At 38.7% G+C, this 22,984-nt stretch overlaps 1 protein-coding gene across 4 annotated transcripts in view; it reads right to left on the bottom strand.

Annotated features, from left to right (window-relative positions):
* The window catches only part of LOC134530819 (sulfotransferase 1C4-like), a 47,928-nt gene that overhangs the window by 12,017 nt on the left and 12,927 nt on the right, over positions 1-22,984 (bottom strand). For 3 of the 4 annotated variants that reach the window (XM_063366063.1, XM_063366062.1, XM_063366061.1), the window contains exons 2-4: positions 18,173-18,393; positions 9,227-9,326; positions 4,254-4,452 (exon numbers count right to left, since the gene is read on the bottom strand). In XM_063366063.1, the coding sequence (XP_063222133.1) occupies positions 4,254-4,452; positions 9,227-9,326; positions 18,173-18,393 (520 nt within the window). Of the gene's footprint in view, positions 1-4,253; positions 4,453-9,226; positions 9,327-18,172; positions 20,934-22,984 lie in introns of those variants that run through there. The other variant, XM_063366060.1, reaches the window with a different exon arrangement.

The following is a 22,984-nucleotide window of genomic DNA, read 5'->3' as shown; positions in this document are numbered from 1 at the left end:
TACTAACACACTTAATGATAGAAGTCGACTGTCTATTCCTCGCTTTCAATGCACATGCAATAAATTAATTTTGCTCTGGATCGATTCCTTGACACAGAGATTTGTGATTTGTTTCCTAATGCCGTTTTACAGACTTACAGACGATGTTCCAGAACATAAAAACACACACTGCTTTATCTCCTTGATTAATCATGCCATATTCCTCAGTCCATCAAAATTTAAAGTCTCTTTGACACTTAACTTGCACTTTTTTTTTTTGCAAACTAGCAATGCTGCCGAAGGATATGTCGTTGAAAAATGTTGAAAACTTTGGAAAACTTAATAGCAGTCGACGACGTACAAACGAAAACAAATGAAAATGAAGACAAATGAAGTGCGCACTCACTGTTACTGTACTGACACCGAAACAAAGGTCACATGATGTTAAATATATATGAAAAATGTTTTTTTTTAAATCGAGTACCTAGATTGTTTATGTGACTTTCATTATCAAGTACATTTAATTTATCAAGTACTTAGATTCTTTCATTATATTTAAAAAATGTTTTATTCATAAAGTACATAGATTATTTCATTATTGGCGTGCCCTAATTATTTACCCACGTGCCACCACTGGCACGTATGTCATTGGTTTGCCATCCGTGCTATAGATTATAGTTGTTATTTCGCAAATACAATTCTCAAGTGCTTTGACTAATGTTTTTACTACGAACTTAAATGGCATCAACTCAGGATCACATAGATGGGGATGTTTTACATACTAAAAATACGACACTACGAGGTGGGTTCCAAAAGTAACGAGTGATTTTAAAAAAAATTATTTATTGAGAAAAAAAATACAATTTAATGTTATCTCCTTCAAAGTATGATCGTTGAGAAGCTATACAGCGGTTCCAGCGATTTTCATAGTAATTGGCAAAGTCGTTTTCTGTAAGACTGTGGAGAGTGCTCGACACATATTGTTAAATGTTTCCGATTGTACCAGAATGAGCCCCCATGAGATACAATTTCCGCTTGGGAAAAAAAGTAAACAAATCGCAGGGGTCATATCTGGAATGTATAGTGACTGGAGAAGTGTTGGTACGTTTTTCTGAGCCAAAAATTCGCGTATGAACAGGGCAGTGTGGCAGGGCGCGTTGTCGTGATGCAGGATCCATGAAGAGGCCAATTCCGGCCTCATCCTTCAAAACTCTCTTCCGCAATCGTTCAAGGATTACTCGGTCCTGGTTAATTGATTTTCGAACAAAATTTATTCGCATAGCGCTGTTCGAGGAAACGCTGCATATTGCCGTGCGACGACCAGAATTGAGAACACGCGCGTGTAATTGAAGCACTCGACTGAAAGTCACAGAGCTACTGACGGCTGGCCGAAATCTCTTCCTAATGAACCTTACCTCTGCACGACACCTCGATGGGACCCGCCAAAGCGCTTAGTGGAAGGTACTAAAATTACTCTCTTTAGTTTTGGAACGCACCTCGTGGATACAAATTTCTGCCAACGGTTTTTTTAATCGGCGCTTGTTATTTAAAAGTTGGCTGTGTCTGGCTTAGCAGTTTACTAGCATACACATCAAACGTTACCTAACCATTTCGGAAGAAGGCTATCAGAATTTCGTAACTACAAAAAAAATTCTGAACCACTATCCGTTTCGTAACCGAGCAGGTTGGGACAACTGATAAATTCCTTCCACTCACTCTAACGCCTTGACAGGAACTCGTAATCAGTCAAGATTTATCTACCATAAACCTTGCTTAGAAGTTTACTATACAGTAAAAATTGTGAAGATTCCCGAGTACATATTATTTTTGTTAGGATTGTGTAATCGCAAAACTAATTTCAGTGGTAGTTGTTCAACGCAAAATATTTAAATTATTTCGGGTTCAGCTCAAATAATACATCATCCACATTTAAACAAAAGGCAAGCACACACAATAATAATAAAAACAAAACCCAACAGCTAATGTATTTGCAAAATTGTATACTTTACATATTATTATAATAAGTTTCTAACACGAAAACCTTTTATGTTTGCTACGTGAAATATGCATATAACATCTGGGTTTATATTTTCAGTTCTATTAGCTGTTATTTTTATGTACAGAACTAGTGAAATTAGTCTTTTGTTTAAAATTAATAAAATTTGGCCTTAAAATTTGCGTCTTATGGAATTGTAATTTTGTGATATTTTCTCAAATCAGATTTGCAATAACAATCCTGGAGTTTCTCGTTTTAATTTCTTACAATAGTTTCGTTGAGATTAAATACAGAACCTCCTTTACGCAAGCGTTCATAAAACTGTCACTATTTAGATTAATTTTGTACAAATCATAAACATTCTTGCGAACCATATTTGTTTAATTTAAAGTTTTAAGACATTCTCTTCTCAGTAACACGAAGATCTATATTCACATTTACATTTCCGGTAAATGTGTTTTAATTGAAAAGGAAATCCATTGATCATCGTGATGTGATTTATCTGAAGCAAATGATAACTCTTATCAGCTACATCAGCATATTCTAAGAGCAACAGAGGCCATCATCAGGGTCAATTAGAGGATTCCATTCCCTTCCATTCTATTCACTCAAGTTCACTTTGAAATAAATGTGACAAATATAATTTTTCCCCATATTTTCATATCCGTTCCTGAGCAGTACTAAGGTTATTGCTACCCACCAGGTCATTATAATATTGAGTGGAAGCGTTTTCACTGTTACAGCATAGGGATTATCCACAATAGTCAACAGCGTGAATTAGAAAAGATGGAATGTGGAGGTATTTCCATAGTTTGCTCCAACTAAAGAATACATGAAAACTGCCGCGCGTGTTACCTTGTTTTGTTGCTTTAGCTCCTGTGCCAGGGGCGCAACAACAGGGAGGGGCAAGGGTATTTTGCCCCCCCCCCCCCCCAACTCTGAAACCTTGAAGTGGGGGCAAACGAGGGCAAAGAAAGTGCTGTGCTTTTAGATAATAAAACTGCTTAAATAGCACCATTTTCCACCTTGAAATACAAATTTTCCCGGGGGAGGACACCCGGACCCCCCGCTTCAATAGGGGGGAAAGATGATTCTTTATAAAAAGGTATATTGCCCCCCCCCCCCCCCTTTTTGGAAATTTAGTTGTTGCGCCCCTGTCCTGTACACAAACCTTCTAAGCCCCAATGGCCCCAGGATTTCAGTAAAATACTCGGATCGAAAGAGATGGGACAAAGTAAAACATCAGTGATCACTCATTTACTGACAAATCGCTGCTAAGATAACAGTTATTGTAAACAATATCTCGATAAACCAAGTGACTCGTGCAGTCGTAGTCATATGGGAGTGTCATCGCTTGTCCAAATCTGTATAGTGTGCACTTTTTTAAAACATTATTACTGTTAAAAAGCAGACAAATAATTTGTTGCAATAATGACTTTTCACGACGTTACAAATACGTTAAAATTGATTTTTTTTAAGATGCTGTTATTTTTTCCAAAATTATTGACTCCCCATTATTGACACCTTCTAACCTGTTTTTTTTTTATAATTTTAATTATTCCGTTTTGTTGGTAGTAATATTAGATATTTATAGATTTTTTACGATTATAAAACAGGGGGAAGAGTTTATGTACACACTACCAAGACAAGTACTTACTTCTCTGTGGGCGAAGGGCAGAAATATCATTTAATAGTGAACACAAAGTGACCTAGCCCTAAACACGCGCGAAAACTATTCTGTTCGCCTATAGTTGATTGCAATAGTCGAGTAAAGAACATCAGCGACACCGACCTGCCCGTGATGCTAAGCTGTGTCCGCCGCTGGACTCGTGCCTGGTGAGACCTGGTGAGACCTGGTTAGACCTGGTTAGACCTGGTGAGACCTGGTGAGACCTGGTGAGACCTGGTGAGACCTGGTGAGACCTGGTGAGACCTGGTGAGACCTGGTGAGACCTGGTGAGACCTTGTGAGACCTGGTGAGACCTGGTGAGACCTGGTGAGACCTGGTGAGACCTGGTGAGACCTGGTGAGACCTGGTGAGACCTGGTGAGACCTGGTGAGACCTGGTGAGACCTGGTGAGACCTGGTGAGACCTGGTGAGACCTGGTGAGACCTGGTGAGACCTGGTGAGACCTGGTGAGACCTGGTGAGACCTGGTTAGACCTGGTGAGACCTGGTGAGACCTGGTGAGACCTGGTGAGACCTGGTGAGACCTGGTGAGACCTGGTGAGACCTCGTGAGACCTCGTGAGACCTGGCGAGACCTGGTGAGACGGTACCTTGCAGCCCGAGTCGAGGAGTCCCGGGGGCAGCAGGCTGAAGGGCAGGTGGGTCTTGATGAACCTGGGGGAGCGCATCTTGCCCAGCACCTCGTAGCCGGGCCGCCGGAACACGGTCAGCGGGAACAGCTTCCCCGGGTCGGCGCCGTTCTCCCTCAGGAACTGCATGATCATGCCGTCGTGCACGAACATGCTGAACCTGCGAGGAGACTGCAGTCGGCACAGCCTGCTGCGCTCACGTGCACAGGTTGTCCTTGACACATTGGAGTTGGGGAACTTTCAGGAGACGGCATGCTGTCACGTAGTTGAGTCACTTTTCAACCTCGCCATAGCCATATCGTTCCGCCCATAACATTACAGAAATGATGCTTGACCACGTCTTATGATGGTAGGTAAGTATGAATTAGAATCTCCGTCGTAAGAAACAGTCACTTTCATGAAGAACAAGTCATTTAAAACTGTTGCACACATTGCGAAAGGTACACTTCCGCCAATGTTTTGGGGGTCTACCAATATGGCACAAAATTTAACTGAAGAAATAAACGGCTTCACACACTTACCATGTAACCAAGTGGACGTGGCCACCCCCTATCTTTACAACACCATTCACACGTAGTGGTGGATATGAGTAAGTAATGGCTATCTACGCTCTACAATTCTCATAATGTTTGAGCACATGTGATAAAGGAATGATTTTAATCCCACTCCTCTCTCATATAAATAATCTTTTAATTTTTATATGTTCATAACGAATGTCCAACATCTAAATTTTTTTATGTAGCAACCTCTGTGCTTGCAAAACTTACATGTTTTTGTTTGTTGAAAGGTCTTCCATCAAAATACCATATAGGACAATATGTTTTAACTTTATATTTTTGTTTTTGTTATTGTTGTGTACTAGGTATTGGCATATATCATACCCTATAAATTTGGTCAAAAATAGAAACAATTTTACAATAATAAACACTTACTTCCTTGACCCGGCATTTAGCCGGTGTGGACTTGAACCAAACCATTAGTATAAGATATTGTCTACGTTATACAGCCGATTATATATGAAATTATTGTTTCACTGTTACTGCTGGTAGGACGATGCCAGTTAATTTAGGTGCCCAGTTACATGAAGCATAAAAAGGCACACAGAGCTCTAAATACCATGTTGTAAATGTAAACATGGTAAAGAATTTCAGTATTAATAAAGAATTTTGGATTCCAAACACCTCAAAATAAAACACATATAAATGAAAATCTATCCCACGTTTAAATTTAATGAAAATATAGGATAAACAAGATTAAAAGTCATTTTAACGTCTTGCGTTTATAAAGTCGATGATGTGTATGATGCAAGCAACGGCGTCGCCCTTACTGTTCTCTTGCTTCAGAACCTAAAAATTCGACACGAAGCTCTCCGTATGTATCATCCCAGGCATCACAGTTGATATCTCAGTTCTATTTGTAGGTTCAAAGCTTCCTCTCGTGGCCTAGTTCTTACGTGACACAATTGTTCAGGAACACGTGGTTCGCCGTTGTGACTTCACAGCACTATTGCCGACCAGATGATCCGCGAAGAGCTCTCGTTATCAGCCAAGCGAAGGTAGTTCGCGATGAAATAAAAGAAAATGTTCTAACCTTCTGGAATTGTTTCTTTCAGCTACGAAACATTAAATGTGACATGCAAGTTTGTACACCGTCACGTGCACGATTCCATTGTGCCGCGAACATTCTGACACCAACCCTGAGCTCATAGATTCGAATCATGCCGTGTTTACGATTAACTCGCACTTTGCTGTGAAACATTAGCTAGGGTGAACAAAAAGAAACAAACTCCATGGTTCTTTATTGCGTTTGTGATACAAAGCTTTATAGTTACCAAAATATAATTAATAATTAAAAATTGATATTTTTATTTTTATTTTTAAGATATTCATTATAAAGAGTTTATATAAACTGGATACACAATAGTGAACATTTTCCCCGGAATCCATTATTTCGTGTAACATATCCAATTGTATTTTAAAGTAAAATGTCAAAATAAAGTAAGCTGTTAAATATGTTTGTGATGCGAAACAAGTACCATAACCAAAATATATTTAATTGTGAAAATATTAATTATAAAATTTTAATATAAACTGGATACGCAATAAGTAACAGTAACCGCAACAAGAAATTCAATACGAGTATTTATGTTTCTTACACTATAGCAAAGTCATATGTTTTTTTTTTTATGCAGCCTACTTGTTCATTTTTTGTGCTGTGAATTTCGTTGCAACTTTGTTTGAACGATTCTTGCGATAGAAAAGACTGATTTAAATCATTTTTTTATCGACCTACGCCATTACTGGTTTTCACTGTATGTCATCCTTTTAAAACTGTCTTGTCGTTGTCAGCTCACTGAGTTCGACTGTGCCGTGATTTTTTTTCTGGCTAATTCCTTCCACGGAATTCTCTGTACTGTCTAATTCATTTAACCTGACATCCACTAATTTTGGCTTGTTTTTCTGTGTGTGTGTGTGTGTGTGTGTAGGTTCATTTTTTTGTCCATAAGTGAAAAACATCAGTGACGTATGTTCGTTGAGTTTTGTTCAATTTTATCAGGAATAAAATGTTTTTACTTTTTAATCATTTATGTTTCAGGAAAGTTTATACAGAGATTGCTTAGTGTTGCGTAATATTAAAAACACGTGATCGATCTTCAGTTTTACACACTTGGAAGTTTTCAACATGTATCGTGAGATTTACGTATATATTTTATATAAAATTTAGTTTTAAGAAGAAAAAATCGTTAACTATGTGAAAAAGAGTAAAAATATTTATTAAATTTAAAGCGCACGTGTGTCCCCTTTAAGTACAAAACTGTTTAATTCGCTTGCTTTTATGGCATCATTCTACGTAAAATTTTAAACGTTTCGCATTTATTTAGTTGTTTTTGATAATCACTGAGACCTCAGCAACTGTGATCACTGCAGCATTACGCTTATGAAATGTGGTCGTTAGTTAGATTCCAACCCCGCTTTTAAAGCTGATTTACGCTTAAATGAACGTTTTCGGGAGACCTTCAATGGCCTTCCGCCACACTCCTGAAGTTGGCGCCTGGTTGGGTCGCCAAAAGACGTGCATAACTCCAGGTATCAACGCGCCATTTACAAACCGCTCGATATGTAATTAAAGTATCTGATTAAATGGCATTTAAGAGCAATTGCACTTGTCAACACAAATTTTATTCCATGGTTTCTTCTACAATGTGTCATTTTTGGACAGTGAAAAATGCTTAAAAAAAGTAGATTTCGCGGTTATTTTAGGTGCAAAAAATTCTACATACAGTATTGTAAATGGTATAGGGAAGCGCAGCCAGCCTTTATCTTTAAGGCACCTATCAGACGAAGTGGTTTGGTTGATTCAACTAAGTTGCCTGGCTGACTCTCAACTAGTTGACAGCCGTGTGAAGACTCTTTTCGCGCTGGTTTCACACCAGGCAACTAATAAAATCAACTTATCTTCCTACACTGTAAAAAAATGTTTTGTACTTTCAGGTGGAAAGTCCTTGGAAACTCAGTTGCCAGCGATATCACTCGTAAACCTGCAAGACAATACTTTGTACCATTTGTAATTTTACAAGGCTGTGCCTTGCTTTGAGTTTCCAAGGATTTACCTTGCAAAGGTACAAAAAAAATGTTTACAGTGAAATAGAAGGTCAGTACTATGTTTGAACCCCAGGAAGCAGGAGAGGAGAAGCAAAAACCGATCGGCAAAGAAAAATCGGCATAAACTTTTCGTGCCACTTCCCTCCTAGCTTCACTCCTTTTGATTTTATCACTGTATTCCCCACACCTCGTATCCCATATCGCGGAACTACTGCGAATATCTTCTATAAACTGCTCCACATTGAAACCGACAGGTGGAACGCCCTCCATTACGACCTCGGTGGACTCAACTGGGTGACTGGTGTGGTGGCCGGATGTGGTTGAGTCTACTTGTGGGGATGAGAACACGAGCGGCACAGGCGCCTATTGGCCACCCGCCAGAGCGGACGAGTTGACTGCGTGTGAAGGGGTTCAGGCGGTTCCCAGTCATCTGCTACATCGCTACACTCCTCGACACACTTCCGTGCAACCAGTGGAATCTGAAAGTGGTCTAATATTCCACCTGCGTTATCGAAGCAAAGGCCGCACGACAGTTATGTGCCTGGCGCGTAGAGGCGAAGAGGCGTGTGATGCACAAGCCAGTGTCGCCCTTCGCGACCCCGCGCTCTTAGAGCTCGGGCACCCGACCAGGCGGGCCCCTTAATCGCACCGTCACGACCCTCATGACCTTCAAACGGTTACATTCTTGGAAATGTAAATCAGAAATGTGGCTATAATGATTAAAATGCGCGTTATGCGCGTTCTTAACGAAAAACGAAATTAATTTTCAAGTCAAGAATTTCAAACACAGAGCTGTTGATACGATTTTCAGTCGAGAAACTACTTTTCTTGATATGTTCTGTCAATCTAACCGGGTGTATACCAGAATGAAGATTATATTCTTCATTCCCATTTTATTGTAAATTATGTTTCTTTTTGAAGGATTGGCTCTAAAAGTTTGGAGAAGAGAATGAACATTGGAAGTAAGAAGTTATGGAATGGGCGAACTAATCTTTGCCATATTAATAATAATTGAGGTTAAAATGAGAACGATCCCACGTCTCACTTTTTCATCAGGACAGCAAAACATTTTTTATAATAAAGTTTAAAAGTGATTCTTTGCTGATGTGTTATTGACATCTTCGTGTAACAAAACTCACTTCGTGAATTATTTTTTTTACATTTTTACCTGACGAGTTCTTTTCAAGCTATTAAACAATCTTTTAGCTTTGGCCTTCATGCAGCTATGGTTTGTTATGCCGACCAATCCATTACCAGAGTGACCTCAACTTCAGAACACACACGCCCACTCCATTGACTTATACCTCCATGGCTAGGACAGACTGCACTCACTCGAGGAAGGGGAACCTCTTCATCTGCGGCACTCTGCGGGCCTTCTCGAAGTCCAGGTCGTTGGCGAGCAGCCACAGGATCTCCTGCATCATCGTGGTGCCTGCAAGCAACAGCGCGGCCTCACAGCACAGCGAGAAGATATCCTTAATGCACTTTTGAAGTGACTTCAATTTTTGAGCGTAACGAAAATTCCGATCGCATGAGGTGAATACAAGGTGGGGGAACCGGGAGAGGACGGGAATAGTTAGGTACGTGCGGGGGGGGGGGGACCAGGAGAGAAGGGGAATAGTTAGGTACGTGGTGGGGGAACCGGGTTAGGAGGTGAATTGTTAGGTACATGATGGGTCGAACAGGGAGAGGAGGGGAGTAGTTAGGTGAGAGGTGGCGGAACCAGGAGAGGAGGGAAATAGTTAGGTACGTGGTGGGAGAACCGGGAGAGGAGGGGAATAGTTAGGTACGTGGTGGGAGAACCGGGTTAGGAGGGGAATAGGTACGTGATGGGTGAACAGGGAGAGGAGGGGAGTAGTTAGGTGCGAGGTGGCGGAACCAGGAGAGGAGGGAAATAGTTAGGTACGTGGTGGGAGAACCGGGAGAGGAGGGGAATAGTTAGGTACGTGGTGGGAGAACCGGGTTAGGAGGGGAATAGGTATGTTATGGGTGAACAGGGAGAGGAGGGGAGTAGTTAGGTGCGAGGTGGCGGAACCAGGAGAGGATGGAAATAGTTAGGTACGTGGTGGGAGAACCGGGAGAGGAGGGGAATAGGTACGTGATGGGTGAACAGGGAGAGGAGGGGAGTAGTTAGGTGTGAGGTGTCGGAACCAGGAGAGGAGGGAAATAGTTAGGTACGTGGTGGGGGAACCGGGTTAGGAGGGGAACAGTTAGGTATGTGGTGGGAGAACCGTAAGAGGAGGGGAATAGGTACGTTGTGGGGGAACCGTAATAGGAGGGGAATAGTTAGATACGTGGTGGGGGAACCGTAAGAGGAGGGAAATAGGTACGTGGTGGGGGAACCGGGTTAGGAGGGGAATAGTTAGGTACGTGATGGGAAGAACAGGGAGAGGAGGGAGTGGTTAGGTGCGAGGTGGCGGAACCAGGAGGGGAGGGAAATAGCTAGGTATGTGATGGGGGAACCGGGAGAGGAGGGGAATAGTTAGGTACGTTGTGGGGGAACCGCTAGAGAAAACGGCAGAGGAAAGGTACAAATGTCGCACCATACATGCACACTAGTAAGTATACTTGCCCAATAGCATAACTAAGCGCATCGCATACTTGCATATATTTTTTGAACTGTGACCTCATCCAAAGATAATTATGTTTCGTATACCTAATACTATAATAATAAAGAAGTTTCACTTTTGTCACCCGTGGACTCCACACTCACATTGTTTGACTAATGCAATACATTCCGTAGAGCTTTTTACTGAAGTAGAAACTGTAAGGCTGTGAAAAATAAAAACTTTACATAGCAGAAAAAAATCAAAAGCAAGACATTAAGAAACAATATAACCAGGTTCACCCATTTTTACATTAAGTGTGTATAGCTACTTAAAATTATCCTAAGGCACACATGCCTGTCTTAATTTTAATGTGAATTTTTTAATAAACAAATTAATTATAAACAGTTAAAACCTAAAAATTTCACAAAAATACGAGAATTACAAATATAAATTTTAGAATAGAAATACATTAGTATGTTTGGTCATAGGTCGTGTTCGTTGGCCAGCCTGCGATTAATTGAAACCCAATCAGTCTCCGAAAACATCCGAAGCTCGTCCCTCGCTCGTTCATTCATAAAATAAAGAGTTGTGAATAAAAATTTAGTGGCGATATTTTAGACATTGTCATGATGTAAGAAAGCTTCTAAATATCATTGACCTAACATTCTCATTACATATTTCATTTTAGGAAGAATCTCCTAGACTCGTGAAAAGTACAGAAGCTGATGGCAGGAAAACCCACCACTGATTGGAAGGTGTTATAAGTCAATGGGAGACAGCATCTCGTAATTTAATACGATCCTTGGCGAGTTCACACAGAGCCCAGCTGACGAGAGATTCTCAAAACTGAAAATCTCTGTTGCAATGCACTACTACTTTGACGCGACTCAGCCTCAAAAGCCAAGAGAGCTTATTTCTCGCAATTTTGTTTTTCTAATTCAACCTCAGAGAGCAGGATTAGGAAGTGCTGCCCTTTTAGAGCGTAAAGAGCAAATTCTCCTGTGATGCGAACGGCGCTTTGAACGAAACAGTCTCCGGTGATGTGAACACACGTCAGCACAAGAGGACGCCGAAGGAGCACAAGGAGCAGAAAGTGTAGAACCACGCGAACGAACTCAACATCCCGACGACTTCGACGTCGCTAGGCCGATGGCACGAATTGTGGTCGAACCGAAGCGGTTGTTTATTTCTATTAAGTGGTTTCTTCTAGATAAAATTTTTTTACTTGTTTGATTTTTTATACGTTTACTTCGTGCATTCTTGAGAGACCTGCGTTTTGCGCGCTAGGAGAAACAGTCGAAAGAATATTCAGCCAATAAACTCTGCTGAAGAATTAAGTCACATCGGCAGAAATGCGTAGTGTGAGATCAGCTTTAGAGTAGAGACGAGTGAACACTGTGCAAGCCAGGTAAACTGTTGAAGGAATGTTCTATGGAATATTGTAAGGAGCCATCAGAAAATTGGTGCGATATTATGGAAACCGTGGAAAGAAGAAATGAGGATGGCCAGCCGGTCGTGTTGAATGCGAGTACTACATAGAAAAAAAATTCTGTACTTTTACAAAAGATTCCTTTGGAAACCAGCTGCAAACAAATATATTGTAATACTACAAGAAAGATATTGTAACTTTACACAAGACATAAATATGGTTATTTTTGCAAAATGAAATACGTTTTTAGAGATAATACTGACTAATTATTACAAAAATTGGTGCAAAACTTTATATTTTAATTTATTTAATTCAAGCATAATGTTTTAACCATTAAAAAAATAATGGAATATTCAAAGATTTGACTTTTTTTTAATTGAGATTATTAATGTGCGCAGTTGATGCTAGAAAGCTATTCAGTGAACTGTTTACAAGTAACTTTCATTGGAGGCACTGGAACAACACGAAACATTAACGCTCGGGTAAGAATACGTCTGTAGTCATTCTTCAAAGAATTTATCAGTTGCAAAGTATTTCACAAGATGATTAATTTCAAAATGATATGAAGCCAGGTGGCGCAAATGTGTGTGATAGTTTATTCGCATTTCACAAGCCTCGGGTTCAGATCGCCAACATTACCTTTGTTTTCCCACGATTTCCCGAAATGTATGGAAAAAGAATTTTTTTTCTTCGGTTTACAGTGAAATGGCGCATTGCAGACGGTATGCATATTATGGAACGTTCACCCTTTACTTGCAGTAGTTAAATGTCCGTCGTAATAGTTTCCAAACCCACTTCGTGATGTTGTCACTAAATTCCAGCCTTTCAACATGGCCGAAACTGCTTCTTCAGAAGTATGACACGGTAATTTTCTTTTAATTATAACCTTGATTTTAAGATGCCTGGGGGGGGGGGAGGGGGAATAAATGCTGTGATGTGCCGTGATTCAACTGCTCTCAGTGACTCATTACGTCACCATGATTACGCGGCGTTTCTTCCTGGCCTGGTTTGCTCTCTCTCTCATCCACCTCTCACCGTCCAGGTTATCAGATAACACACGCTCGTAGCGCACGGCGCTCGCCGTGCGAGAGCTACGGGTCGTAGCAATCCCACCTACAGCCGTCCGCAAATAACACCTCCGAGCGGATCACGTGATTGTCTCGGTGCACCTTGAGCGGCTCAGCACTCGGAGGAACGATGACGCGTCACTCGTCTTAACCACTGGCTTTAACCTGTTGGGAAAATGAGTTGTAGAAACAGTGTTATCATTTACGATGAGACAATAGTCAGACCCAGAAGACAGGGATTTACGCAGAAATTTATTTAGGGTCGAAAAGGAAATTAGGAGAAGGGGTGTTATAGAACTACTTTGCCCGCTGTTTGCTTAAAATTATTTCATTTTGTTGGTGGAAATAATAGATTTTTTAGGATTTCGGGGGTAATATATCTCCATCACCGCCCCCACCCCCTTCCCCTTGCGCACGCCACTGCCTGAAGAGTTCGTTACGTAATGATAATTAAAATTGTAATTAGAGCTATAGCACCCAGTACGTTGTCAAACGTCATGTCGTGGAAGCAACAAATGCTGAACCTGAATAATGTTAACTACTGTTTTCTACGGCGTTGAACTCTTTAGAACGCTAGAATAAATGTGGTATAATATTTGGCTGGGACAATTTTCAACAGTGCTAAGCGTTTAGTTCACCAGGTATATGTTTTGAGTTCACTTAAGCAAAACAGTGACTAATCATGTGAGCTGATTTTCATCTTCCGTGAAAATTCGAAGTTTAGCTTGAAAATTGCTAGAAGAATTTTCCTTTGAATTTGCACGCGATTTTAGGATCGAGGATTTATTAATTTTTTTGTTTGTGTTTCATCGGTTCCGAAAGACCCGTCCATTTGCAATGTAGCATTTTACCATTGGATGTATTAAATTATTTCTCTCTCACTGTTAAATCACAGGATGTGATAAAAATTTAAGAATCAGGTACATTTTAAGAATACATATATATATATATAATTATATATATGTTGTCTGGTTTCTAAATAGCTTGGATTCCAAGTTGAAATCAATGATCAAAATACGGGAGTTAAGTTTGGAGATATACTAAACATTCTGTATGGACAATGAACAAATGAAGTTATCACAGTCAAAGAGTACCGGATCACGGGTAGCATGTGCCAGTTTTATCAAAACTTATCAGCCGATGATCAATCACTTAGTTTCCGAGTCGGTGCTCATAAAGAAGACATTACGATGTGGGCACTGAACTGTTTGTCTTAGTCACGTAATTGGGACGCCAAATCAATCATCACGACCGCCGACAACCCAATAAACCTCAACGGTTTAGTGAGTGAAATTATACAAATATGTTATCATAAACACACACACACGCACCTTTCAAATCGCTTCAATAATATATGATTTACAATTTTAGTTTATTTATCACTATTTCATATTTCCGGTCTTACACGCCGTGTAAGTGTCTTGCTATTACTATTATTTAAGGGCTATTTGCATTTTATGTTTCGTCACAAGTTCAGTCACCAGACTTTCACTTAAAGTTATAATTAGCAGTTAAAAGTCTGGCAAGTTTAAATCAAGTGTTACTACATTTACAACTCACAAAATAACTTTTAGAAAGTATCTGGTGGCAACATTTTCGATTAAACAACAAACGTAAAAGAGCTATATTGATAGAATAACAAAAGCATACCCTAACTATTTTTGACGAAAAATTATATAGCTAACATGGCGCGTGAGGCCTAGTCTTGATGGAACTATAGCGAGCACATTCCAAATCCCACCTGTCTTAAGTTATGGAATTAATGCGTGGCTCCATAAGCGAGGAGTAACATATCCGCTTTGGTTGATATACCGAGCTGTTGAGATATCAGCCGGAATGCCAACGTATATATTTTCACCACTGCATAGCCAGTTACGTGCAAACAAAGTTCATTATTGGGGTGTCATTCAACCAGTAATAATTAGGATGCTAACATCACCGGTTCACTTCAGTGTGTATAACGATTGTTGTAAAAAGTGAAACTTACCTTATCTTTATTTGGGAAAGCTTTCTCAGTCCAGTAAAATTTTTTTAAGCAGTAACGGACAGGTTAATGAAATGGATTAGGCTCTTAATGCCAGGTTTATAAACTACGCAAGAACGCAAGATGCAAAATGTTTAGCAACCACATTTTCGAGTACCGGTTTATAAACTACGCTAAGCACAAAAACGCAACTCAAGTATTATTTAACTTCCAAATTACTTGCGTTTTAGCTTGCGATTTTGTCGGCCGCATTTGAAGAGAAGTATTCCGAAACCGTTTTAAAGACGCTGACGTTACATGTATAGGACAGCGCGATATTCTTTTCATTAAATACATCATATGTAAACTTGTTCAACTTTTACACAGTGAACGGTAAAATCACTTCTAAATCCAATTATTGACATTTTATTGTATTTTCATTATAAATATTAATTATATAAAGAAGCTCAGGGGTATAAATTAGTCTTCAACTGCTTTACAATTTTAAGTTATTGAGTTGCGTTTCTTTGTAGACGACTGTGATATTCTGCCATTGGTTGCGTGTTGCGTGTTGCGTCGTTCCGTTCCTTGCGTAGTTTACAAAACTAGCCTGAAACTTCCCTTTGCCTGAAGTCACGACTTACCAATAGGGGCTCAGCCCGTTTTTTTTTTAAAGTGACCTGTGATAAAACTTTAAGGAGGAGCACCGTAAATAATTTCTCTTAATCATTTTGGACACAAATTATATTTTCCAGTTCATCCAGCATCAGCTTGTTGTGTCCATACGTCAGGCAAACTAAACTCTAGCGCAACAGTTAGTGTGGTATTCCAAGACGTTCAGTTAAGGGAACAAACAAGCATTGCCTTGCTGGGATACAGCCGTAACCTAACTCGCGAACCGTTTCCCAGAAAATGGTGCCAGACAAGAGTCCGTCATCTGGATGAAACTAACAAAAAAGTGGCTCTACGCATGCGCGGTATTTGGGCAACATCGACCACGTATAGGACACAGTGAATTTTTATTCCATCACCTTGGCTGTTACTATTTAAAAATATATATCTAGTTGAGAATAATCTTTTTTTCATTTTCAAATAAAAGTGAAAAATCTCCCAATTTGCGTTTTCTACGTTTCTAGGTACACGCAAATACAGTAAAATAAACGAAACTCTGTACAAAAATACCGAAAACAATCACGATTTTAAGCAACAACCGATATCGGCATTGCTTGTGTCGTTAAGTGTTTCCCGTTTCTCATAAATTTGCTGACACTGAAACGTCATTTTTATTTTATTTATTTATTTCAAATTATTCGATTGCCAACCACGGAGACTTTAAATTCCAAACGCAGGGTGTAAACAGGGTTTACATAAAAGAGAGACAGAAAATACATACAAAACAGTAAATTGACTAGAATACCAATTAAGAAAATAGATAACTACATAAATATGTTCGAACAAACACTTTCTGATATGTAGTATCAGCCATCATTATTTATCTTAGCTATTAAAACTGTGAACATGTATCTATGTAATTAGGAGTATGCGTGAGAGCTTGTTTACATTCGTTTTGTTAGTCATGAGAAATATGTAAGCGGGCTTAATGGCAGAGAAAGCAGTTGAAGCTCTAACTCCATCCGTTATGAAAAAAAACACTAAAAAGATAATTTAAAAAAAGAAACGGACGTCTACAAAAAGCTTTAACTTCAGTATATTACAGTAATATTTACGATCATAATTTTTCGTTTGAAAAGGATCAATTTTGATGGTATCACTACAGCGAATTATTAATTTTCCCCCTAAGAAATATTATTTTAATGAAGGAATTGGTGAGATTCGTAATAAGAACAATCTCAAAAAAAAACTCTACATCACTCAGCTATCTTGCAAGCATCATATGTACTATTTTTGATTTTTGGGTTTGTTTTGTAAGGTTTTGCTCAGTGAATTGTCTGTTTTCAAGGGCTTATCCAGGGCAGGGCAAGGAAATTAGCTGCTTCCCCCCCCCCCCCCCCCCCCCTTTTTACACAACCAACGCGATCCCATTTATTCCAAAGAAAAAATACTTAAATTATATAAGCAACGAATTTCTGTAAATGTATTAGAACACGTTGGTTGTTGGTATTAAATCACTCTGTAAGAGAAACTAATTACGTAGACGGGACACTGAGTCATATGTGTGTGGTCATACTAAGTTGTTTTTTTTCATTTGTGATTGTTTTTTGTGTGACACCACGAGCCCAACTCCCCTAGAAAGAGGCGAAGATGTAACTAGGGGTTAGGTACGTGGAGTTGGGACATCCTTTTTAGAATTTAAAAGAAAAAAAGCGAAGACAGAATAAGAAAACTATTGCAACTTGTGGCGTTTCCGCTAGTCCCTATTAGTATCTCTTCAGTTTTAGTTTTAGTTCTGTCAAAAAGTGGTTATGTTTTTATCGATGCAAGACGGAAATTTAATGTTAAGTATCGACTTTATTTTTCGTTTCGTTTATTACTCTCATATGTGTTCCAATGTGGTGAAGTTATACTTCTATAGGCGCGTTATAAAAAAAATGGTCAGAGTTAAATTTTATAATGCGCGCGCATCATGCATTGAAATTTTTACAAGATAAAAAAAGGCTACATGCAATACAATTTATAGGTATAGTTCATATAATTATAAACATGATTTTATTGCGAATATTAGTGATAGAAATTGTGTTTATGAATTTTCTCAAGTGTATTTGCAAGTGTATTTATATAAGTGAAGTTACGTTCCCATATGTATAACGACGTCAGGTTGCTTGTAAGCTTCCATTTTCGCTGGCATGGAGTGTCTATGGAAGGTTTTTAGGTTTTCATGGGAGTGTTTGTGAGATTATGTCCCCGTTTTGCATTATAAATTATTACATTTGTATTCAATAATTAATTAAAATTGTTAAATTGGAATAAACATATAGTATATTTGTTTATTTCATTTGTTTATTTTATTTATTTATTAAATTTATCTCTATGATTTTACTAAATTAAATAATTAATTTAAATACGTGCTTTTATTGAAATTGAAAACTGAGTATTTATTTAATTTTTTTACTTTTCATTGGATTTATTATTTACCAGCCGTATTTATAATATCACTCCAGTCCTTTTATTGTTTTATTTATGTTAAATATATTTGCATGCAAAATTAAAGTTTTTTTTTTACTACGCCAAGTAGTCATAGAAGTTCTAACGCGCGTACATTAGAAGGCTACACGCACCCATACTTGTATTGGTGTATCGAGGATGGTGTACCTGATCGCGGGAAGGCGACGATCCACGTGTCGTCCGGCCTGACCTTGAAGTTGTAGTAGTGCGCTGCCTCCCGGCGGTAGCGGCTGGGCATGAACCACTTGTCGGGGCCCACCTCGACGAAGCCAGTCCGCTCCCCGCTGAAGTCGCGCAGCAGCTCCTCGTTCACGTCGGCTTCCGCGTCGCGAACCTCCAGCGGGAACTCCTGGCTCGTCTTGGGGCGCCTGCGGCAGACAGCGCGACACGTTGGGACGACAGAATTGTATCCCCTTGGAAAGGGTACCTTTCAGACTTGTGGTGGCTGTAGTGTAGCTGGGTAGAAACTGGAAAGGTACCCTTTCCGATTTCTTAAAATGCATATTGTTTTCTGCTTTAAAATCGTGAAAGTTATCCCCTCTAACCTAACCTAACCTAACCTAACCTAACCTTTCCGAGGGGAGACTTTTCCAGTGCATATTTGCATTAAAACAAAAACATTTTAAGAAATCGGAAAGTGTACCTTTCCAGTTTATTTTTTGCTGTGTCATTGTACAGAAAATCCTGAAAGGTACCCTTTCCGAGGGGATACAATTCAGCCCCCCCGACACGTTCATGTATATACACATATATATAGTTCAGAGGGGGGTACAACAGAGAGAGCTTCAGGGACTAGTCACCTGGATTACCTAGAGGCACCTAGAGGCACCTGCAGGCACCTAGAGGCACCTGCAGGCACTTAAGGCATCTATTAAACCCTCGATTCACCTGGAGGCTCCTACAGGCACCAAGAGGTACTTAGTTGAACCCAGAGGCATCTAAAGACAACTAGAGACACCTAAAGGCACCTAGAGGTTCATTAAGTTACCTAGATGAACATAAATGCACCTAAGGGAACCGTGAGAAACACTGATATACCTAGAGGCACCAAAAGAATATCTATAAGCACTTAAATATACTTTGAGACACCTAAAGGTACATAGAGAACCTAGTTTCACCTAGAGGCACGTAGAGGTATCCAAATGGATCTAGAGGCGCATAGAGGTATCAAGAGGTAAATGGAGACGTCTATATGCAACCTGAGACACCGAGATGCTTTTAGATGCATTAAGTAGCACCTAGAGGTACCTAGAGGAACTTAAAGGTATCAAGATGCACTAAGAGGTACCTAAAGGCTACTTTATACGCGTAGAGACACCTAGAGAAACATAGAGACACCTAGAGAACATAGAGACGCCTAGAAGAACTTAGAAGGACCAAGAGGCCACTAGAGGCATCTAGAAGCGTCTAGATGAAACTTTATGCACACAGTGGTATATAGATGCGCTTAAATCCACTTAAAGGCCATTCGATGCACTTAGATACACCTAGATACAAGAGGCACCAAAAGGCACAAAGAATCGCCAAGAGGTAACTAGAGACACTTAGATGCACCAAGAGTTACCTAAAAGCACCTAGATGCACCTAGAGTCCTCTATAGGAATATAAAGACCGGTGACTTCGGGAAACGACGGGACATCGAGATCAGGATGACCGGATCGGAATCAGAACCCGCGTACTCTGGAATGCGAGTGCAGTGGGTTACCACTACGCCACCACGCTCCTTTACTTTCCCAGTGATCAACGATCGTTTGCAAGTGAGGTTTCGCCCTTTCTCTCCACACCCTGATCGTCACTTACACTGGATGAAAAGACGTGGGGAAAATTAAAAAAAAAAAATCGTTAGTTTCTGAAAACTAGACTATCTCTCATTTCCTAATTCTCCTCCAGTGCTTCCTTGGCTGCCACTGCTATGTCTCTGTCGGAATAAAGTGCCTTAGCCCTTGTTCGCCCGGAACTGGGAACTGCTTTGACCGATAAAAAGTGAATGAAGTTCAAGATTCGTCTAAACATACACAACTGTTATTTATCTTTTATTTAAATTGTGCGTTTATATGCTGAGCAACAATTGGAAGCCATATAACGACTGGTAACCAAACGTAGTTGTGCATCGTTTAAACGAGTTGCCTGGAATCAAACTGTACTTTCTCCATAATTATGAAAAATGATATTAATCTAAGTTTCAATGCATAGTTTTCCAAGAAATATGGTGCAATAGTTGGTTGGTGTCAAAGCGCACTGTATTTAGCTTCTATTCATCGGTAAAGTTACTTCTTAAACAGAAACTGCACTTTCTCCACTGAATTAAATACTGTATACCTCCAAGATTTCACCAATCAATTATAGCACTCCATTTACTTTTTTTTTCGATTCTGATAAGATCCAGCTGTGTGTTTCGTGTGGGTACATTTCTCAGCATTTCTGGTTTTGAGTGTTAGATAAGTACGTTTAATGGCTTATGAAACTCAAATACTGGATTAACCTGGAACGATTGCCGGTTCATTGTACCCAATCTTGGTTCTTCATGGTTTTTCGAAATCAATACAGGTAAATAAAAGTTACAGTGGTTTCTTAATATAGACTACGGCTGTACCTTTACTAAATTCCTTATATTTCATGCAATGGCTTCGTTTCCCATGACACGTAAACCAAACGCAACATTAAAAATCAAAATTAAAAAGTAATTTCAACCAGCTTCGTGAATAGTGGGCAACGGGGAAGATATTTGTTAAAGATCTGCTAAGGCTTTCGCCTGCAGAGCGGATGGGAAACCACTTTGAGAGAGAGACCAACCTCCAGTGCAAGCAGCTAGTATACAGAAAAAAAAAATTCTGAAATTTTACAATGGATTCCTTTGGAAATCAGTTGCCAAGAAATATTTTGTAATACAACAAGAAATATGTTGATATGAAATACGTTTTTTGAGATTACACCTACTGAGTATTTCTTATGAAAATTGGCTCATAATTTTTAATTTTAACTTATGATTCATTCAAACATAATTATTTTAACATGGAAAATATAATCAAATATTCAATAATTGGACTTTATTTTGTTTTATTATGCTTGTTAATGTACGCAGTAAAACTGGAAAGTTATTCTGGGAACGGTTTACTAATAACTTTAAGTACCTATGGAGATACTGGGACAACACAATGCATAAATTCCCGAGTAAGAATCCAAACCCAGTATTCCTGCGAACACTGTTTTGTAGTAAAGTTTTTTTTCCACGTAAATTTACACATTAAAAAATATCTGTAACTATACATGATTTTTTTTATTCCATTTACAAAAATATATCTACAGTATATACGAGGCCGAACTGACACTTTCAAAAGTTACTGTTCACTTAATTTATTTACTTCAATTATAACACAGTTATAAAAAATATTATATCGTGTATCAATATTTTATTATATAATTTTTTTTTTAAATTTCACTAATTACGTGAACAGTCCGCCCACGGCCTAGCAGATTTTTAAGCTCGGTTGTAAAAGATAAAACGTCAAATATGGACAGGGTAGGCTTTTCTGATATGCCGATACTTTAGCAAGATAGCAATACACGTGCAACTGATAATTCAGGGAATGATAGTTGCATTCTTTAAAAAATGTTAACTGATGTTACGTTCCTGTTGGTGATGTCATTATACATCAGTCTCGAGTTTATGAATGTACATAAAATAATTTGTAAGATGAGTTCTGGGCCATACATTGTTAATAAATTTATATTTGTGATTACGCGAATGCCCGAGTGCGCGTTCCAGCATGAATAAGTATAAAATGCGTAAATATGTGTAAACAGCTATCATAATATACATAACCGTCTATATGACATTCTAGATTACGGATAGCATGGCATGGATATGAATAAATGCAAGATGGAAATATTTGGATGTACCCAAGGTTTACTAAAAGTAAATAAATTAGAGAAAATATTTCAGCATGCTGTTACGACAGGCTAGTGAAGGATGATCGCAGATGTTATTCATTCCTTAAATAAAAATTCAATTAAAATATTTACAGTTTTTTTAAGCATAAATAAATTTACAAGAAAACGAACATCATTGAAAGTGATGAAGAACAAAACAAAGCCAGTTTTCTTAATTGAAAGATAATAAATACTAGGAAAGAATTCCAGAGTGATCAGGTAATATGGAAGCATACTGTGTTAGACCAGTCTATAAACCTACTTTCCAACTACGTTTATGAATGACAATTCAAAAAAAGTTAATAACCAGTAGGGGTTAAAATAATTAGATAGTAAAATGTATACATTTATTCATAAAACTTGGCACAAACATACTGAAACTATTTTGTGTAATACATGGTCCATGGAATGAACCAAATTGATGGAAATTCTTCACATTCCTGTTTTTTTTAAAACAAAAGAGGGTTATTGAATATTACAACTCTCACAAATCAGTCTGTAATCAAAAGATAGATACGTATTTAAAATAACTGCTAAAGTGACAATTCTAGTCAATGTCAGCCGCATGCCTTAAAACACAAATCCCACAATAAAATAAACAATTTTTAACACGTATGACTGAAACAAAATTTAATAAATTTATATTAAATCATCTACATTTAATGAGCCCAGTAAACATTTTTAAGCCTTCAGTACTTCGCATCTTCTCTAAAATTGTGTATGTTAAACGTAATTCGTTATTACCTAAATGTGTTTTTTTAAATATCAAAGCAACTGGTCCCTATTTAAAATGCATACCCTAGAAGGCCGTCACCAAATATATTGTCAGTAAAACCCCTGTTAAAAACATTACATATGTGGTGACAGAAATAATTTTTTAGTGTCCACAAAACGGCAGAATAGTGACAGAAAAATATTGTTGTCCAATAATATTGTCTGATCGAGAGAAATAAAAATTTTATTTTCAACACAAAGTATTAGTTATGGTATATATTTTAGCAAATCTTTAGTTGATGAGACATCCAAGTC

This window comes from Bacillus rossius, chromosome 3, assembly GCF_032445375.1.
Source record: "Bacillus rossius redtenbacheri isolate Brsri chromosome 3, Brsri_v3, whole genome shotgun sequence".
Lineage (NCBI taxonomy): Eukaryota > Metazoa > Arthropoda > Insecta > Phasmatodea > Bacillidae > Bacillus > Bacillus rossius.
The sequence above is the reverse complement of the archived record's forward strand: the minus strand, read 5'-3'. Positions and strand labels throughout refer to the sequence as shown.